Here is a 19,544-nt window from a genome sequence, read left to right as displayed (position 1 = left end):
AGTTCACCTACATCATGTGCCAACCAAATAACTGACATTGAGAATAATGGGAATGCTTAAAGATTTACCCAAGGTATTTTTGACCTTTCAAAATGATGTGTAGAACATCCAAAAAACATCTAAAAACAAGTTTCTCTCATCTCTTGAGCTTGTATTTCCTTAAGGGTCCAGACTGATTAGCTATAGACCTGTATCAGATCTTCCCTACAGAGAAACTTAGTATGTAACATTTACAGAGCATACTATTCATCCAATCACTCAGGATAAGTTGTAGTACAAAAGCTGTCTCAATTGTCCACGTAAAGCTGTTTTTTTGTTGTTTTACTTTCAGTTACAGTGAGATAATTGGCCTTGTGTATGAGGAGATTAGTGGTGATTTAATGTCAAGATGATAAAAATTCATGTCAAGGGATTTGATCAAGAATGACTGCTGATGGCTTCGGTTTATAGATCTTCTTCCGCCTGCTATTCAGCTGTCATTCACTTTCGAAAGCTCTCGCCAGAGGAATGCACTCGAGCTGAATGTACGATCAGGCCTGTTTTACTAAAGAACAAACCATCATGACCCACTCATTCATTATACTGTGGCGTAGTTCAGATTCTGTGAAGTTTTTGGCGCTTTTAGAGTACCAAGTGAATGACTGTACCCATGAGAGTCCATAGGCAAAGTGGACTCTTTTTCTGTGTCAGCTTTCAAAAGTACTGGACATTTATCCATCTTTTTTTTTTTTGCATTCTGCTAATGTCCCATTTCATTTGAAACGTGTAAGATTTAAATTTTAACTCAAGTCCTAACACTGTTTTTGTGCTTCATATTGATTAACAGCCATGACATTGAAGCCAAAACGTATAATTTCTGATCTTCTAACATCACCAAAATTAAGGATTATTATAGTTATCTAAAACTAAAACCATAAAAACGTTGTTTCTTAATAACATAAATGTCAACTGAAAATAAAATAAAGTACACTGTAAAAAAATATTGCTGTGATTATTTATCACAACTTAAAATTCAACATTAGAATAAGAAGTAATGTGTTGTTTCAACTTTAAAAAAGTACTTGTTTGTGCTTGACTTAAAATAGTAAGTTTAGTTAACTTTAGTTTAGTTGGATATTTAAGTTATCTCAACTAATTTTAAGTTAAGAATTGCAGCTGCATTTTTACAGTGTATAAAAAGTAAACTTATTTTAGTTCAGCTAGAATTAATTGAGTTAAACTTGATGTTCTAAAATAACTAAAACTGAAATAACAATCAATAAAAGCTGTATAAACATATTTCAAAATAATAATAAAAAATAACAAAAATTAAAAAATTTAAATTGAAATGGAAAATACAAAAATAAACTATAAAAAGTATGTAAACTATAACTATAAAAATATGTCAGTGATTCTAAAATAATACTGCACCAAACATAATGATGAAGACTTTCAAATGTTTCCCAAACACTCCCCCCATCTGCCATTGGTCAGACAGACAGAGAGTCCCGCCCCAAAATCAGACTACCAATATTATTTATTTTTTTGGTAACAGTTTATTTAAAGCCATTGCTTACAATGCATTATAAAAGTATTTTAATGCATTAATTATGCCTTATAATGCACCTAAAAATGCTTCGGATGATCTCATGAATAATTGTAACCACAGTTATAATACATTATTACATGCATTACATAATTATAATATAATAATTATAATGCCTTAAAACACATTAAAACTTTGGTTACAGTTACAGAGAAATAATGCGTTATAATGGACATTTTGAATACCTTTATAATGCATTATACATAAAGGCTTTAAGTAAAGTATACCTTTTCTCTCTCTCTCTCTTTTTTCTTTTAGTTAAAACACTCTGCACATCTGCACATTTGTAAAGCCATTTATTATAAATTAGTAGATAGGCTTGGCCAAATTATTTTACATCAGTGCAGTTTCTACCCATTCCTTTGTGCCTTAACTTTTTAAAGATTTTTATCTTGGCATTCAGAATACATCACGGCTTTGTTGAGTTTCATATCACGGGTTTGGTCTACTCAGACTGCCATAAAGAGTTTTATTACGTGACATGAATGTCTTCAGTAACCTGTTCGGCGAGAAGAAGTGGACAGCACCTGAAATAAGAGACTGCTTTGTACCTGCACACTTTTTCCTTCTTAAAGGCGAGTTTGGTGGATTACGCACATAGCAGGGGGACAAAAGCGCACGTCATCTCACATCCAGCATTGATAAATGAGATGTGTTATTGAGACACATGGGTTTAAAAGTGGTCCCCATGTCCCGTAGGCCAGCCGACAACACCGTGCTATGTGTATGTCCTGAGGGTGTGTGAACCTGGGCCAGTTCCCTTGAATTATTCACAGCTCTAGGTTTACACAGCCGGAGGGCGGGTGAGGTAGTGCTGTTTGATAGCGAAGGAGATCAGTGTGACAAAGACACGACACTCACACACAGATGGGTTCTGCCATGACACCTGCGCCAGACACAAGAAAGGGAGTTTGGATGTGTGTGTGTGTGTGTGAGGTGATAATAATGAGTGCATTTCCTTGGTATAGCAAAAATGAAAGCATCTCTCCCGCTAGACTTCCTGTATTGTAAAAATGTCCCTCATGGCCTTCATTGTCTCAGCATTACATATAGAGTTTAAAGCACATATAAAAAGTGTGAGTCATTATTGAACCGATTCTTTGAAATGATCAGTGCCGTCTGATATTTTTTCACTGAAAGTAAATCGTTAAATATATCTTTATATCACATTCATATATTTTATATATTTTATAAACGGAATAAATAATGTAATTAGTGCTGGGGAATGATTAATCGCGATTAATCGCATCCAAAATAAAAGTTTGTGTTTACATAATATATGTGTGTGTACTGTGCATAATTAGTTTGTATATATAAAATATTTATATGTATATATAATATAAATTATGTATGTATATATATATATATATACATTAAAATATATTTTTTAAATAAATACATGTGTGTATTTTTATATGCAAAATAATTATACACAGTTCACACACACATATAGTATGTAAACACAAACTTTTATTTTGGATGCGATTAATCGTGATTAATCGTTGCCCAGCACTAAATATAATGTATTTATTATTTAAACAGAGACACTCTTAAAATCTTAAGATTCATAAAGCTCCCTGTGACACAAAGAATTGGTGCGAAAGTATTTAGGAGGGTTAAAAAAAACAATAACATAGCAATAGTCACACTTTTGGTTCATTTTACATACATTGGAATTATTAAATATACAGTCCAAGTCTTTCGAACCCCAACAGCTCAACATACTCACATTCACAGCTCTGAGAAAGTTGTCATACATAAATATATATTTCGTGAGTAATGTGAAGGTGTAAGATGACTCTATCATCATTTTTTTCATGTTGTTTTTGTATTTTATGTGTAACCCAATCCGTTGATTGACATTTCGCTCTAATCCCTCATAAAGCAGTTGTGTTTGCCACTTAACTGACAGGACAGTGGCAGCAGAGGCGGATTTATCTGAAAGCCAAGCAGGTTTACCTGAACCGCACAACCGTTTCTGTCAAACTCAAGCTCATTTTGGCCCTCTGGGGAAAACACAAGACATTTAGAGCCGTTTACAGCCGTGTTGTCCTGTACTGACTTGTGTTAGCAGTCGAAACACTGAGATGTTCTGAAGGTAGACTCAGGGCACGTTCCCATATTGGTGATTCATTCTTACACTTGTGCTTGTAGTACACTGGATGGGCTGAACGCTACATGTCCAGAACAGATCATTTGAGAATGTGAAACTCTAGAATCCTGCTCAGAGCGGAAAACATTGATGTACCCTAAAGACTGTTATTTTGATCCCTGTAAATGAGATATCAAATGTACAATGTGCCCAAACTGTGCAAAACATCTCTAGAGCAAGTTTCTCTTAAAGTTGTGCCAGGCTCACATACTACACTTAATTACTACACTCAATATTTTTATTAATATTGCTGATTGTTAGGAATCGGAACAAAAGTTCATTGACCTCTTTCTGAAACGTTTTGTTGTTGAGAAGTGTTCTGTTACTATTTTATTTTATTTTATTTTATTTTATTTTATTTTATTTTATTTTATTTTATTTATTTTATTTATTTTAACAATAAAGCAGGTGATAAGTCCCATAGTATTATATGTAAGGAAGAGGGACCTGAGCCTATATCTATATACAAGAATATATTGGGCGTGGACTTTTTTTTTAGTTGGGCCAATAAACAGCAACCTAGCAACCACCCAAAACAACCCAGCAACCATCTAACAATGACATATATCTCACGTAGAACCAAGCAATTTCCCCCTTGAGTCCACTCAAAATGTAACAAAATGTTTTTTTGCACCTATATCATAATTTATTTTTTCATGATAATTTCCACCCTCTATACCTTAGAATTGGACAGACTTTTTTTGCTACTATACCTTTAAGACTTTTATATGTAAATGACATTGGTTGTATTTTATTATTTACATATTATAAGTATTCTATTATTAATAAGTAGTATATTATTATTAACAAACATAATAATAATGTTTTATTTATAGCATATAAGCATATAGCATATAATCTAAAATTATTTTATAATATATATATATATATATATATATATATATATATATATATATATATATATATATATATATATATATATATATATATATAAAACATGGACCAGAACAAGCAGAACATGAATAACAGAACAAATAGGGATGACAAGATCCCTGCAAAGCAAAACAAAATGGCTGTTTCCTGAAAAGATGTGCTATATGTTAATGAGCCATTTATGATGTCATAAACAACTTCTGAATGTAATTCTTGTGATGTAGTTTCAGTATGGTCTGGATGGACTGGAGAGAAAGCGTTGTGTTGTGAATATTAGAGTATGTCGACCTAGGATATCAAACTCACTCATTTCCAGCGAGCACGAAAATCCTGTTTTCCATGACTCTTTTTAAAGCAATTCTTCCTCATACTCCCCCCTATAGTCTGTTAGGGTGAAATAAAGCATAAAATTGAGCATGCCTCTCTCTCTGACCTCATCCTCTGTCAGGAGCTGTTGGGATCAAGTGTGTTGCCATGGCTCCAGCAAACCCTCCGTCCCTAGAGATCCGTGTGTAGAGGTGACGGGAGTTTTCAACACTCCTGTGAGAAAACCGAAGCTGGAGGCCTCTTTTAAAGGAATAGTTCATGCAAAAATTCAAAATATATACATTCACTTACCCTTGTTGTGTTCTTTCTTTATCATGCAGTTACGATGGGGACTGAAGCTTTTGCAAAAGCACCATAAATGAGATCTATAGTGCAACTTTATGACTGCATTCCAAATCTTTTAAGGCTAAACAAAGTAAAAGTTTTAACCAGAAGTTTTAAGAAGTCATGTAAATGTATGCACACCAAAGAAAACTTTTCAGAATTCAGAGTGTATAGTATGTGTACAGTGCAACAGCAAAGAGTTTGTTTACATTTTAGAAAAGTCAAGTTGCGATACCGAACAGGACCACATGTTTGCGCATCAATATAATGTAATCCCATGCAATCAGCCTGTGTTTTTGTTGTTGTTGTCTTACAGTAGCCTGACTTCGTCATACTCATATTCTAGTCAGAATGTGAGTCTGATACCGCTCCATAGAGATTTGATTATGGGGCGTGTCTCAACCGATCCAGGAAAAAAAAATCTCTGCACTCAATTGGATAGACCTACAACCAATCAGAGCAACGGAGTAAATGACGCATGTTCTTCATTCATATTTTCAACCAACAAAATGTCGCGGGCGCGGCTCTCTGTTCCTCTTTTAAAATGAATGCGCTGTGGATATCTTCTATAACAGACGCGATGGCGGAATCTACATATGATGTTTCATAAACAAAGTTCGGGAGGAGCACGTTCAAATAATCAATCCAATCAACTTGTCATCAAACAATACCATGTCTAACGTTACCGAGGAAGCATATTCACTCTGTCAACTTACCTAACACTCCTTGACAGTTTTTCAGCATCCCTCGGTCCCTCCACCACCCCGAATCCTCACTCTTGTCTTGTTCTCTCACAACCAGGAACACGAGTATGGGGGGAGTATGGCTACCGAGCCCACAGCCCTCTCCTCGGACAGCACGTCATATACGCATTTATTCTATCTTACTTATTTGTGTGAACTCGTGACATCTCATATAGCCTACGCATTTATTCTATCTGACTTATTTGTAAGTGTGAACTCGTGAAATCTCAATTCTCCTGCTGCAGTCGTCTTTGTTGTAAACTAATTCAAATCAAGCGCTCTTTGGTGACGTGAGTGATTACGTAACCGCAGATCATCTGTCCATCACTGATTAAAGCCCGCCCTGGCAATTTGATTGGCTCGGCCTTCTAGGAGCCGAGCATAATTACTCCTCAATGGATCGAGTCCAGACCGAACTTCCCGACCAAAAAATGTTGTGGGCGGGGTTCGGGCTGGCACCCAGGCTAGTCTTATAGTGTTGTTTAGCGCTGTTTGAATTCATTTTCCTTTACTGGATCATTGGACTGAAAACTTCCCCGGAGTAAAGTGGCTTAAAAAGATCTGATCGCAAACAGAAAAGCTGAATCGGTTAAAGGGTTTGATTAGACATTACCAGGCATACAAATGCTTGCACCATTGTAGATGCTCTCGACTTCTAAACTGTGTGACGTAACTTTAGCCCGTTCTCATCCCAAGGCATCATATACTGACGCTTTTGACATTTCGTCTACATCCAACGCACATGGCACCCTTTAGCGTCAATATGAGACACAGATAGATATGGGCCAGAAGGCGCCTCCTAGCGGTCTAACCCTAACCCTACCCCAGACCTAAACCTACCCATAACCGAACAAAGCTCTGTGCGTGTCATATTGACGCTAAAGGGTGCCATGTGCGTTCGATGTAGACGAAATGTCAAAAGCGTCAGTATATGACGCCCTAGGATGAGAATGCGTTGCGTAAATTACACTAATGACGCAATTTCACGTGCTTCAGTCATTTATTTGAGTTCAATTGTTTTTACTCGTTAAGGATTTTGAATTAATCGCATGCATTAACGCGTTAACGTTGACAGTCAAGTCAAATCAAGTCATCTTCATTTATATAGCGCTTTTAACAATGTAGATTGTTTGAAAGCAGCTTTACAGAGATAAACGTATAATTTAAGGTAACAGAGATTGTTTTGGCTTTATAGTGGTTCTTTAATAAAGTTATTTTCCAGCTAAAGTTAGTTTTGATTGATTCGCTTCCGTCGCAACGATCATTAGTTATTAAATTAGGGGCCGACAAGAAGACACCATTCTCTCTACACAGACTTTAAACGCGAACCTGTGAGAAACGCTGATGGCGTTCACATGCGCATTAAGAATTAAACAAAGTACTGGTCTTTCCTTATAAATTTTGATACAGAATTTAATTTTATTTTGTCACTTCGGGGTAGGTACGCGAAACGAATTTTCCCGACAACGCTTTATCTGTAGAGTGGTAAAGGGATCCTCCATAGGGAGAGACTTGTTGGCACTTCAGCACTGCGTTGTCATCGGGTCCAGGCGAAGGTCTTTCGTCAGATCTGGATACGGCCTGGATCCGGCAGGCTGCGGGAAAACCTCGGGATAAACAAAGACACTAAAATTAGCATAGTAGCAGCAGTAGAAAAAACGAACAATGCACTGTACATCGCAGCCTCGTTTTCATTCACATCAAATAAAAATGGCGCCTAATAAAATTGATTAAATACTTTAATATTGAATAAATATGTGATTACATAAGGAAAATTTATGATTTGATGACTGTTCAAATACAGTATTTGAACTCTCGCGAAGAGCTTGCTCCGATCAGAATTGTTGTGGCACCAATTCAGACCTGTGAGAAACCCTCATTTCTCCAACATCTGGGCTGATGTACCAACTTTCTCATGAAACCAGATCCCGCATCCGCTGTGCTGAATAGAATCACCTGCATTAATCCGTCTCACTGCCATATCACATAGGGGAGAGGTTTGGGTGAACAGCAATGAAAAAATCACCAAAAAAAAAAAAAACCTTCACAAACAGTATTTTAATGTGCAGATGGATGTTGAGGAAGCTGCCTGAGGTGGAAACCTCACACAAGTAGACACCTGCCTGTGTCAGAAGCCAGGGGACACATGGTATGCAGCCAGACGCTGAGATCCAGTACGATTGAGATACTGAGAGTTAATAGCGAAACACTGGTAGCTAATATTTTTGTTAAACAGTTGATAGTAATCTGTGGACCTCCAGTCTTCATAAAAACAGTGTGGCGGTACCTGCCCAAACAGCAATCTCATCTGCGCCTGAGGTGCATGTCCTGAACCCCGCTTGTTTTCTGTTCTGCCAGTACCAGTGGCACGTAGCCAAAACCACCAGAGGTCTGGAACTGCCCCCAACAAACCCTCTGCTGGTGCGGTGACTGCCTCACCAGAGCGATTTATAAAGCCTCTGCTGTTTTCACAGAGAAAGAACAGAGGAAAAGTCGATTAGCAAGTTCAAAGCGGGATTAGCGATATTTAGGCTAATAGGTTTTAGTCATCAAAAGTTGTACGTCAGCCGTTTGAATTCCACGGTTTTGTTGGAAAGTTTTCAAGTTTCTTTTTTTGTTGTAAATTTTCATGTACTTTTCAAACATTATTTCAGAAAGTCTGTGTTTGATAATTGTTGTTAACAGGTGTGGGAAATAGCAAAACTTAAGGGGATTCTGGGTAATGGCGACTTGTCTCAACACAGAAGTCTTTGTTTAGGTCTGTCGGTCATTTTACACGACGCAAAAGAGCAAACGAGGCTAATCTGACTCGAATTGCACCCGGACACACAAGGGTTTAACACTCATACAAACCCTTAGGAAAGAAACAGAGGTAAGATCTATCTCAACTCTTTATCTGAGGTAGCAATTAGTTTTAAGGAGTGCAAATGGAGATTTTGCTGAAGTCTCTTGCTTCTCAGACTTTTCTCTTTAGAAATAAAAGGGGCCGTTTACACTACATCGTTTTCAATTAAAAACGGAAAACTCTATGCGTTTTGGAAATTCATTTACACAACAACAGCGTTTTGAGGGCCTGTAAACGCAAAATTTTATAAAGTGCAAGTTTTTGATGTAACTCCTTAATACAGCGTTTTTAGTCTTTTTTGTGGATCTTTGTGAACAGGGATCATTTTGACAACATTGTCGTCTGTATGCGAAAAGCGCGAAGGAAAAACTTTTATGTTTTTAGTGTATCGTTGTCATGTAAATGTACCCTTAAACCATGCACAGATGTGTCAAGATGTAAAAGTCTTCAATCAATAGACTTAAAATGACATTAAATGACAAAAACTGAGACCTCCAGAAAGTCTCCTGAGCTTTAAGCATTTGAGCGATTTTTTTTTTTTTTCTGGGAATATAACTTTAGACTAAATACTAAGCTAGTCAGCGTAAATCACAATTTGTCACCTTGGTAATATGTCACATTTCTGAGATAAAGAACAAAAAGCACATCATTTGGATTGGACTGAATTATAAAAAAAATGGGTGCAACAGTCCAGAATAGAGCCAGACTGACTGTTTGCCAAAACAAGGTCTAAGTGTTTGGCTATTGGTTAACATTATCCAATAGCCTGCATGACCTCGATGATGTCAGCAGAAAAGGAAAGTCGTTTCAGTGGCAGCTGAAGTCTATTACATTTTGATGAAACATTACAAACACTTGTTTTTTGGAATAAGATGCCCCAATTAATCATTCACAGTAACCCTAGGATTGTGTATTTAGAAAGAAAATACTTTTAAAGTCATGGTCAATGTCACTCTGCTAATATAACAATACATTCAGTCTCATTCAACAAATCATGAACCGTGTCTTATCACTGGTGCCTGTGATTTTTCGGATGGCAGCTTTCTAAAAAACAGTGGTTTCCTGCAGCGTTTGGAAAGGTGGTGTGTTGTTATTCTACTCCACTGATTAAGAGGTCAGATAAATGAGTTGGTAAAATCAAACAGCATGAAGCTCAACTCCTAAATCAAAGGCAACAGGGAGAACATACTTGAACTGGTCTGTTGTTGACCGTGTTGTGCTGTACGGTACAAGGCACACAGTTATTGTGCTCCATGTCAGGTGGTACACGTTTTTTTTTTATAATCAATGAGTCTCATTTGTGAAAGCCATTCTTTCAGCTCAATCCAATGCCACAGTTTACATAAGAATGGCTGCATGAAAATATACATATGAATCTGCATGTTAAATCCTAATGGAATTCTTAATTATGTTTATTAATTTGTTAAATGCGAACCTTAAATATTTAGATGTAAAAATAAAATTAAAAAATACATGCCATATAAGTATAAAGTGAGTGTATTCAAGTGGTTCCAGATTATGAGCCAGATATGTGTTGAAAGCACCCAGCATGACCAGAGATATCCATCTGAATAATACCTCACACCCTCATATCCTGCTGGAAACAGGCCAGATGAATGCACCAAAATACACCTAAAGAGTGTGTTTCCTTTGGTTTGGGCTTGGAGTTGAAAGACAGACTCCTTTTTTTAAAGATCTTTGAAGCTGCTTTTGTCTACTGGTCCCCTCATGGGGTTTGTGTCCTTTAAGAATTCCCATTCTGTTCACACTTCATTTCCATGAGAAACTGATGAAATGTGCCGGGTAAGCAGACAGATAGAGAAAACTAGGAAATAAACTTAAATGTATAATTTGAGGTGTTTTCAACTGTGGGCACTTTTGGCCTTTGTGTTTTTAGAATATCCATTAAAAAAACTCCATTAAAACATGCTTTTCACACTGTCTTTGTTAGCAGTTTATTTCATTTATCTGCTAATAATTCCAACATTGTATGTAAGTGCATTTGATATAATAAACATGATTATGAGGGCATATGAATAATAAAAAAAGATGTGCATGGATAAATCATTTATAATAAACACTGCAACATTGTGTAAAAAATATGAATTGTCAATTTTGATTTTTAATGATGACATTCTTTGTTAGAAAAAAATAAAACAATGAAATTACTTTTTTTGTCTTGCTAATTTCCTAGCTATATGGATCCTAAATACAAACATTATTTAATATAATATTCAATATAATAACATTTAACGAGATAACATGTTGCTACTTTTTACATAATTTGACATTATTGATTTGGAAGTGTAATTCTGTAAAAAAAAAAACTTTTTTTCCCAACAAATCACATTTCTCATATTTCATCCATTCAATATAACTTGAAAATAAACTTTATAAGCATTTGACATATGACATGTATAAATTCCATAAAATGTATGTAAATCATTTACACACAATACATATTTTATTAGTTTGTGTTTATTTCTCTGATTGATAATATTTTTTGGATGTATTTTCATTGAGTTTTTGAGTTTATTGAGAAGTTTGAGTCTAATGCCATAAAACATTGAAATAAATGGCATTTGACATGTAGTCAAATAAAAAGTTGTAATTAACGCCTGAGATTTTACAGTGTCAGTAGTTAGTCATACAAAGTTCTGTAATGAAACTCTAGATGGTGCAGACTGATAGGCCATTAACTCAATTGCATCATCACTATAGGGCATAGCTGATTGGTTCCTGCTGTATCATGAGCCAATGAGCTCACTCCTTAACCTTCAAATACTTGGTCAGAATTTGCTGTAGCAGTTTCAGAAACCCTCCTCCTTCCCCAGCTCCACCTATATAGATCTGCTAAGGGTCATTCATGTACGCCTTTAATTGTACAGCAGTTGCATGTCTTACTTGCTCACAGCAGTGTATCGTATATGTGTTACCAGTAGCAAGTCCCATACTTGCTCTGCAGCAGCAATAACAGCAGCGTAACATATCTATTCCACCAAGACCAAACATATCAACATTGTCATATACATTACCATGCCAAACCCTCTGAGAGTTATCATGACAGATATAGCAACAGGAAGGCAATAGACTCAAATTGAGCCATGTTTAGACGGCACCTAATGGAAAGTGTGAGTGTTTTTGCAGTAGGAAAGAGACATTTCTCTAGGAGTGGCAGTGATAGTTTAGATAAAACTGCTGTGCAGTGGAAAGTGTGCCATGCTGGGAGTGACCGCTTACACACAACACAGCCTTTTCTTTCCGACTGTCACTTTCTTGCTGTGCTTTACACCATCAGACAGGTGGCCCACATACAGTATGATCTAGGTGCTTTGAGCCAACACATGCCATGTAGATATATCTCCTGTAAACAGCTTTGATCTGTGAGCGCATACATTCATGCATGTGCGCACAGGATTCTGTGAACATCCAGAATCATATTAATATCAGGAACATACTCATGAAACAGACTTCTAAAATGAGATTTAGCACACATATTTCAGGCCATAAACATAAAACTATATCTTGAATGGGTCCAAGATTTTATTCAACTGCTATGTACCCTTGTGAAAAAAAGAAGTAGGCTACACTTTAGCAAGAGCACTTATTTTTGAAATAATATACTTTAAGTGTGACCTGAATGCAATGTTCTTGGACACTTAACTGCAAAATGAAACTGTTTTATGTACTCAATTACATGTACTCAATTTTAGAGTGCTTTTTTTGATTCACTAAAGCAAGACTTAAGTGCATTTTTATGTGCAATTTCATAATTGCATTTATTGTCTTTGAAATTATGGCTAAAGTCAAGTGTACTGCCAAAAAATATGGAGAAATATTTATGGTAAACTTAAATATAGTTTAATGTTATTTCTATTAAAACTTCCATGCTGTGTATTAAAATATGTTTGTAACTGCACATGTGTAATGATGAAATTACAATTTTGTACATTTAAAAAATATTTACTTAATATCGTAATATTGAATAACACAGTTAAAATTAAAATCGCGTGCTTTAAATGTTCTTTAGTATGTTAGTCAACACATAAAAATAAGTGTTGTGCTTTAAGGCTTGACAAAAGATTATTAAAAAAAGTAATTATTTTAAATGTACCTTAAATTAAACTCATTTGCAAATTACACTTTTTGAACATGTACTTAAGTGTGTTAACAACTTAAGTATTCATTACTTGAATGAGCTCATTGTTTCTGCATTAAATTATTACATTGTTTAAATGAATACCTTTTTCACTAACTGTGATTTTGTATGTACATTTCTGAAATACATAACTTAGACAGTTACCTCTGATAACAGATCACTCTAAATTGTAATGTAGACTCGTGCATTTTCTGTAAAGCTGCTTTGAAATTATGTGTATTGTGAAAAGCGCTATACAAATAAATGTGAATTGAATTGAAATGAATTGTTAAACTCTCATTGTCTTTAAAAACTGTAAAAATCTAGTTTCAAAATGTGCTTATGAAAACTTTTTTTCAATTTTGTCTCTTTTCAGCCTAAGATAAGTCATTTGGGGTTGCCTCAAGGGCCGTCGGGTGAGAAGGTGGCAGTAGTCGCTGTGGACGACTGTGACATCGCCATGGCCGTGCGGTTCGGCAGTCAGATTGCCAACTACTCCTGCGCTGCCCAGGGCACTCAGACCGGACAAAAGAAGTGAGTTTATCCATCTCTCTGTAAACCGAGCAAGAAAGTTGTTCTCATCATTCTCTTGATAATTAGTCATAATTGTCGATAATTACACTTTTGTGTTCTCTCTCACACCCCTGCACAGTCCTCCAGGACACATGTCCACATATCTTGCTTTTGTTAAAAGATCTTCTCATGCTTTTAGGTGGCAATTGCAGCGTCAGATATTATTTCATGCTGGAACAAGGCTGTGCATTAAAACACATCAAAGAAAGTACAACAACAGATAAATGTGAAGGTTTAACCTGTCGCTCCAGTCTTATAAGCACTGACCTGTTTTATATAGCATGGCGACATTCCACAGCGATTGACAAGTTGGTTAGGGAAGGTCACGCCCCCTTTCACCTGTCTGGCTTCTCTCTTAAAGCTTTGCATGTGCTACGCTGATCATGAAATACATGGTCTGTATGCACACAGTAGCCTTTCAAAGTATACTCCATTTGACAGCGTGTACAAACACAAGCAACCAACACATTTGCAAAAATGCCTTTGGGCCCTATTTTAAGGATCTAAATGCATGGTATAAAGCGCACTGCACAAGTGTACTTAGGGCGTGTCCGAATCCACTTTTGCTAGTTTAACGACGGGAAAAATGGTTGGCGCTCCCGGCGCATGTGGCAACATTCCACAGCGATTGACAAGTTAGTTAGGGAAGGTCACACCCCCTTTCACCTGTCTGGCTTCTCTCTTATAAAGCTTTGCATGTGCTACGCTGATCATGAAATACATGGTCTGTATGCACACAGTAGCCTTTCAAAGTATACTCCATTTGACAGCGTGTACAAACACAAGCAACCAACACATTTGCAAAAATGCCTTTGGGCCCTATTTTAAGGATCTAAACGCATGGTATAAAGCGCACTGCGCAAGTGCACTTAGGGCGTGTCCGAATCCACTTTTGCTAGTTTAACGACGGGAAAAATGGTCGGTGCTCCCGGCGCATGGTCTAAAAGGGTTGTCCCTATTCTCTTAATGAGTAATGGGTGTGTTTTGGGCATAACGTTCAATTAACCAATCAGAGTCGCATCTCCCATTCCCTTTAAAAGCCAGTTGCGCACAACCATGGCGGATTCACTATTTACATGGCGGAATTTGCAAGCAATCCAGAGAGGAAACGGATCTGCTCGTGCGCAAGGTTAAAGCGCGCAAGTTGATCATCTACGGGACAAGCATCTTTATGTACACAATAATAATCTTTTACATTGTAATCCTTTTATTTTTAATATTTGGCACGAATGTTTGCTTTGTTTCTCTAGTAGATTGTTGTTTTGTCTCTTCCGATTTGTTATCGTCTGTGAAACCATCTGGGCTAGTGTTGCCACCTTGTGGACCAACTAATTGGTGCAAAGTTGCACAGTTAGAAAAAACTCTGCATACTATTCTGATGATGGAATTTATGGTATAAAAGTAGACAGTATAAAGCAGGGTAGCTTACTAGATTGTGAAACAGAGCTATTGATGCCATTGACTTGTTGGAGAATTTGGTGGGACATTTCAAAGTTTTGTCTTCTCTCTTCAGGTCTTTGGATCTCACTGGGCCTCTTCTGCTTGGCGGGGTGCCCAACCTTCCAGAAGATTTCCCCATACGGAACCGGGACTTTGTGGGCTGCATGAGGAACCTAACGATCGACAGTAAACCCATAGACATGGCCAGTTACATCGCCAACAATGGCACCAATGAAGGTCTGACATGAATCACAGCACATTTCGAAACTATAGTTTCGCAAACTTGTTCTTGTATTATTTTTGTACCTCATTCAAACAAATAGCGATATATTTATTGTCCTGTCAGGCTGTCCAGCGAAGAAGGACTTCTGCTCCGAGGGTTTGTGTCAGCACGGCGGTCAGTGTGAAAATAGGTGGAACACGTACTTTTGTGACTGTCCTGAAGGCCGGGGCGGCAAGAACTGCGATCAGGGTAGGTGGGCCTATTTGGTAGCGTGCCAGTGCACGTGAATGTGCATGCATACATACGTCGAGTATGTGATTGTTATTCTGAACTAGGCGTTGATTGCTCGTGAACTTTAAGGAAGCAGGCAGTGGCGTTAATGCGGCAGTATTTCCTGAAAGGGAAATGTCTCCGCCGATAAGCACCAGTCAGGATCTGCTCCACTCTCCTTTTCTGCCCCATATCAACCTTACGGATACACACTCCACATACTCTGAGCAATATGCGAATTGAGTTGCCAATGCATTTTCCATAATGCCTCTACTCTGCACAATAAGTGCCAACAATATCAAAGCTTTGGTTCTACAACCTGTTGTTGTGGCCTTCTGGGTCAAACCAAAAAAAAAAAAAAAAAAGGTTTACGAAAGATAAACCCTCAGATGATTAATTGTTTTGTTGCTTTAGCTTTGTTCCAAAACCTAGTGGGCCACCTTGCTACCTACTGTCAGCTACCTTTCAAGGCAGCCAAACCAAAACACTGTACTTAGGCAGCCATTCCACACCCCTCACAAATAGCGCTCATATAAAAAGTTTGATGTTAGCATGTTGCTAAGCTAATGCCTTGAAACTCTAATAAGATTAGAAAAGACAAAACACACATATGTTGGGAAAAAGTAGATTTTTTAAATTATTTTTTATTGATACTTCTTGCTAATTGATGAAAAATAAGTACAGTTATAATCAGTTGATTTGTGCTAACATGATGCTTCGGTAACAATGCAGTATTCTTATAAGCATACACAGTACACACAAATATGAAAATTTGTGACTGAAAAAAATCTTGCTGAAATAATCCAAATTTAAAAGATTTCTGGGGTGTCACAATATACCAGTATTGATGATTACTGTAATGCTATTGCTATTGAAATATTGCTAATACTGCAAATACTACACATACTGTACAATAATATCGTAAATAATCTAGAGCTAAACTCTCTGTTCACCTCCCTACAGTTATTTTAAGTGTGACTAGCCAAAAAAAGAGAAAACACAAAACAATAAGTTAAATAGTCTGCTCATTAGCTTTTGCAACATAGTTTAATTGTCAGTTTTGGAGTATCTGTCGGACTGTTCCCAGGTTCACTCACAATTACAGGAATCACAGAACCTTCTGTTCTTACCTCATTTTTTGTGGATTTGAGAAGTCAGCACTCTTGCGCAATGAAAAAACATGTTTGTCAGTTTACAAGCTAATAAATTTGCCACATTTGCCATCTTTGGCAGTCAAAACTCAACATATACTCAACAGGACATTACACACTACTTTTACAACTCTACTGTGATTAATTGACTGATGTGTATGAAAGTGGGTGCGTTTGCATGTGTTTGAACAACCCAAATGATAGTGTACCTGACATCCCCAGTGGTTGTTTTTTTTTGCGGTTGGACGTTCTGTAAGGCTCGAGGCGCCCGAACGAGAGGGGATAGTGTGAATCACGCTGGTCTCTTTCAGGTCCCTCCAGAGGCCTGTTGGGGCAGCGCTCCATTATAAAACCTGGATGTTCAAGTCATGTCATCATCTAACAACAACCTCGTTGACTGAAACAGCCTTCTCCAATTTAATATTCTGGCAGAGAAGCGTGTCTGCCAGGAAAGGGTGTTATTTTTGATGCTGATTAGATGGATGCCTGAAGTAGCCTTGATTTTTCGTTTTTTTTTTTTTTTTTTTCGTTATAGGATAGCTCTGTTTTGGAGCGAATGGCTAATTTCCAGAGAGAGCAAAGTGTAGTTTAGATATTATCACCTCTACACTTCTGCCATAGCACAGATAGAGTGTCCATCTCTAGTAAAACACGTAATTCTGCCCATGATGGCTGACAGTTCCTTGGCAAATTCTCAAAATTCAGTCACGTCAGGCAATATATGTGATACTTTAGTTCATTATGCATCTTCAAATTTCAGAAATTTTTAACATTTTTCTGAGATTTATGGATCAAACTTAAAGTATGTAGGTGTCTTTTTTTTTTTTTTTTAAGAAAATGTGGGTGGCGCTTGCCTGAGCAAAACTTGCCAACATAATGCATTGTGGGTGGTTTTCAGAGAATTATTGACCCAAGTCTAAAGACACCAACAAGCACATATACTGTAGATATAGTTCTCTAAAAATACAAATCATTCACTCACTTATTCATTCATTCATTCATTCAATCATTCACTCACACCCATGACGTTCCAACTTGTCTTCTGTGGGACATAAAACAAGATATTCTGAAGAATGTTGGTAACAAAACTGTGTTGGTGTCTATTGACTTCTATTGTATGGTATTTTGTTTCTCAAAATATCTGCTTTTATGTTCCACAGACCAAAAAAAAAGACAATCAAAGAGTTTTGGAATGACGATGATGATGTTTTTTGGAACAATCCCTTTAATTGTGACATCTTTCTCTGGTCATTCCAGTGTCTGAAGAAATGTCCCATTTATACATGTAACTTAAACACAAAGCATAGTACTAGCAACACCAAGGTCATGCGTTTGATTCCCAGTGCATGTGTGATAAAAATGATACCTTGACTTCAATGTTAATCAAATTGGATAAAGCGGCCAAAGGATAAACGTAAATGTAATATTCCTGAGGGTAGAATTTATCAAGTCTCTTGTGTCATTCCTGTAATAACTCTCTGTTGTGATGTGTGGTAATATTGATTCATAGGAGTTGTAGAGTTGGCTAGAGTAGGGATTCTTCACGCAATTTCTGCCAGTGATCAGGGCTCATTGAGTTCTCAAGTCCTCACTTGACTCTGTGGCTCTACAGTAGCATTTCCATGTGATCACACTTCTGCTATGCGATTTGCCCGCACACAAATCAAACGGTAGAAGGGAGTGCAGCACTGATAAGTCTTGGTTTGTTCTAGGCTTCTCCACTCCTTTAAACTGCAGGAGTTTTTAAAAGATGTTATGACTTCATTGTCAAGATACTGTTGATTAAACTTTTCAATATGTGGCCCAGAGCCACAAGACTCAGCATGTTAATGCTGAAAACGGCAAAATTAAACAATTTTGTGACAGATCTTTCATTTCCATTTTATTTTTGACTTTTTTGGTCCATTTTTTTAGAACATCATAGTGAGGACAAGGAAAAGGTCAAATGTTATCAGAAAAGTTGAGACCCAAATTCAAAGTCCCATCACCCACAAGGTCTCATTGTGCCAGTGAATGTGAAAATAAAGGTCGAAATAATCGAAAATTCGGCACAATTGTGTGTGCAATTTTCCAATATCAATAGCGTAGAGATGTATGAAGCACTGCTCACACAGACATTAATTTCAAACCAAGCAGATTTCTGTTGGCCAGCATGGAGAATTCGCATGACCAACTTGAACGCAAGCCAAATCGGCGTGAAGACAATTGCACCAATTCCTATTGGAACGGCTGGATTTCGTCCGTGAAATGCATATTGGAACAACAATTACAAAAACGAGCAAAATTGGAAACGACTAGATTTGGTCTGAACTACAGTATACAGTGCTATGCATAAGTTTAGACACCCATAATAAAGTTGACTAAAAAGAGGAATAAAAAATCATCTTTTGGAAACTGAACTTAATGCCTTAATTTTAAAAATTAGGAAAAATCCAACCTTTAAGGACACCAATTTTCTTTGCGAATGAATAATGTATCGTAAATAAATAAATGTTCGTCCTTAAAATACAGGGTGCATAAGTTTGGACACCCCTATGTTAAATTCCCATAGAGGCAGGCAGATTTTTATTTTTAAAGGCCAGTTACTTCATGGATCCAGGATACTATGCATCCTGATAAAGTTCCCTTGGCCTTTGGAATTAAAATAGACCCACATCATCACATAGCCTTCACCATACCTAGAGATTGGCATGGTTTTATTTCAGTTAGCCTAATAGCTAGTTTGATTTGCATTGAGAGATGATCTTATGGAAAGTACCCCATGCCAATCTCTAGGTATGGTGAAGGCTATGTGATGATTTCATTTCATTTCATTTCATTTCATTTATTAAGATCCCCATTAGCGCCTGAAATCTCAGTTGCTATTCTTCCTGGGGTCT

The 19,544-nt window shown here is 37.0% G+C and overlaps 1 protein-coding gene across 7 annotated transcripts in view; it reads left to right on the top strand.

Annotated features, from left to right (window-relative positions):
- celsr1a (cadherin EGF LAG seven-pass G-type receptor 1a) overlaps positions 1 to 19,544 on the top strand; it is a 99,113-nt gene that overhangs the window by 52,379 nt on the left and 27,190 nt on the right. For all 7 annotated transcript variants that reach the window (XM_079868472.1, XM_079868476.1, XM_079868475.1 and 4 more), the window contains 3 exons: positions 13,385 to 13,542; positions 15,095 to 15,258; positions 15,368 to 15,493. In XM_079868472.1, the coding sequence (XP_079724598.1) occupies positions 13,385 to 13,542; positions 15,095 to 15,258; positions 15,368 to 15,493 (448 nt within the window). The remainder of the gene's footprint in view (positions 1 to 13,384; positions 13,543 to 15,094; positions 15,259 to 15,367; positions 15,494 to 19,544) is intronic.

The sequence above is a fragment of the Squalius cephalus genome, assembly GCF_949319135.1.
Source record: "Squalius cephalus genome assembly, chromosome: 4".
In the NCBI taxonomy this organism is placed as follows: Eukaryota; Metazoa; Chordata; class Actinopteri; order Cypriniformes; family Leuciscidae; genus Squalius; species Squalius cephalus.
Note: the sequence above shows the minus strand (reverse complement) of the source record. Positions and strands in the feature narration are given on the sequence as shown.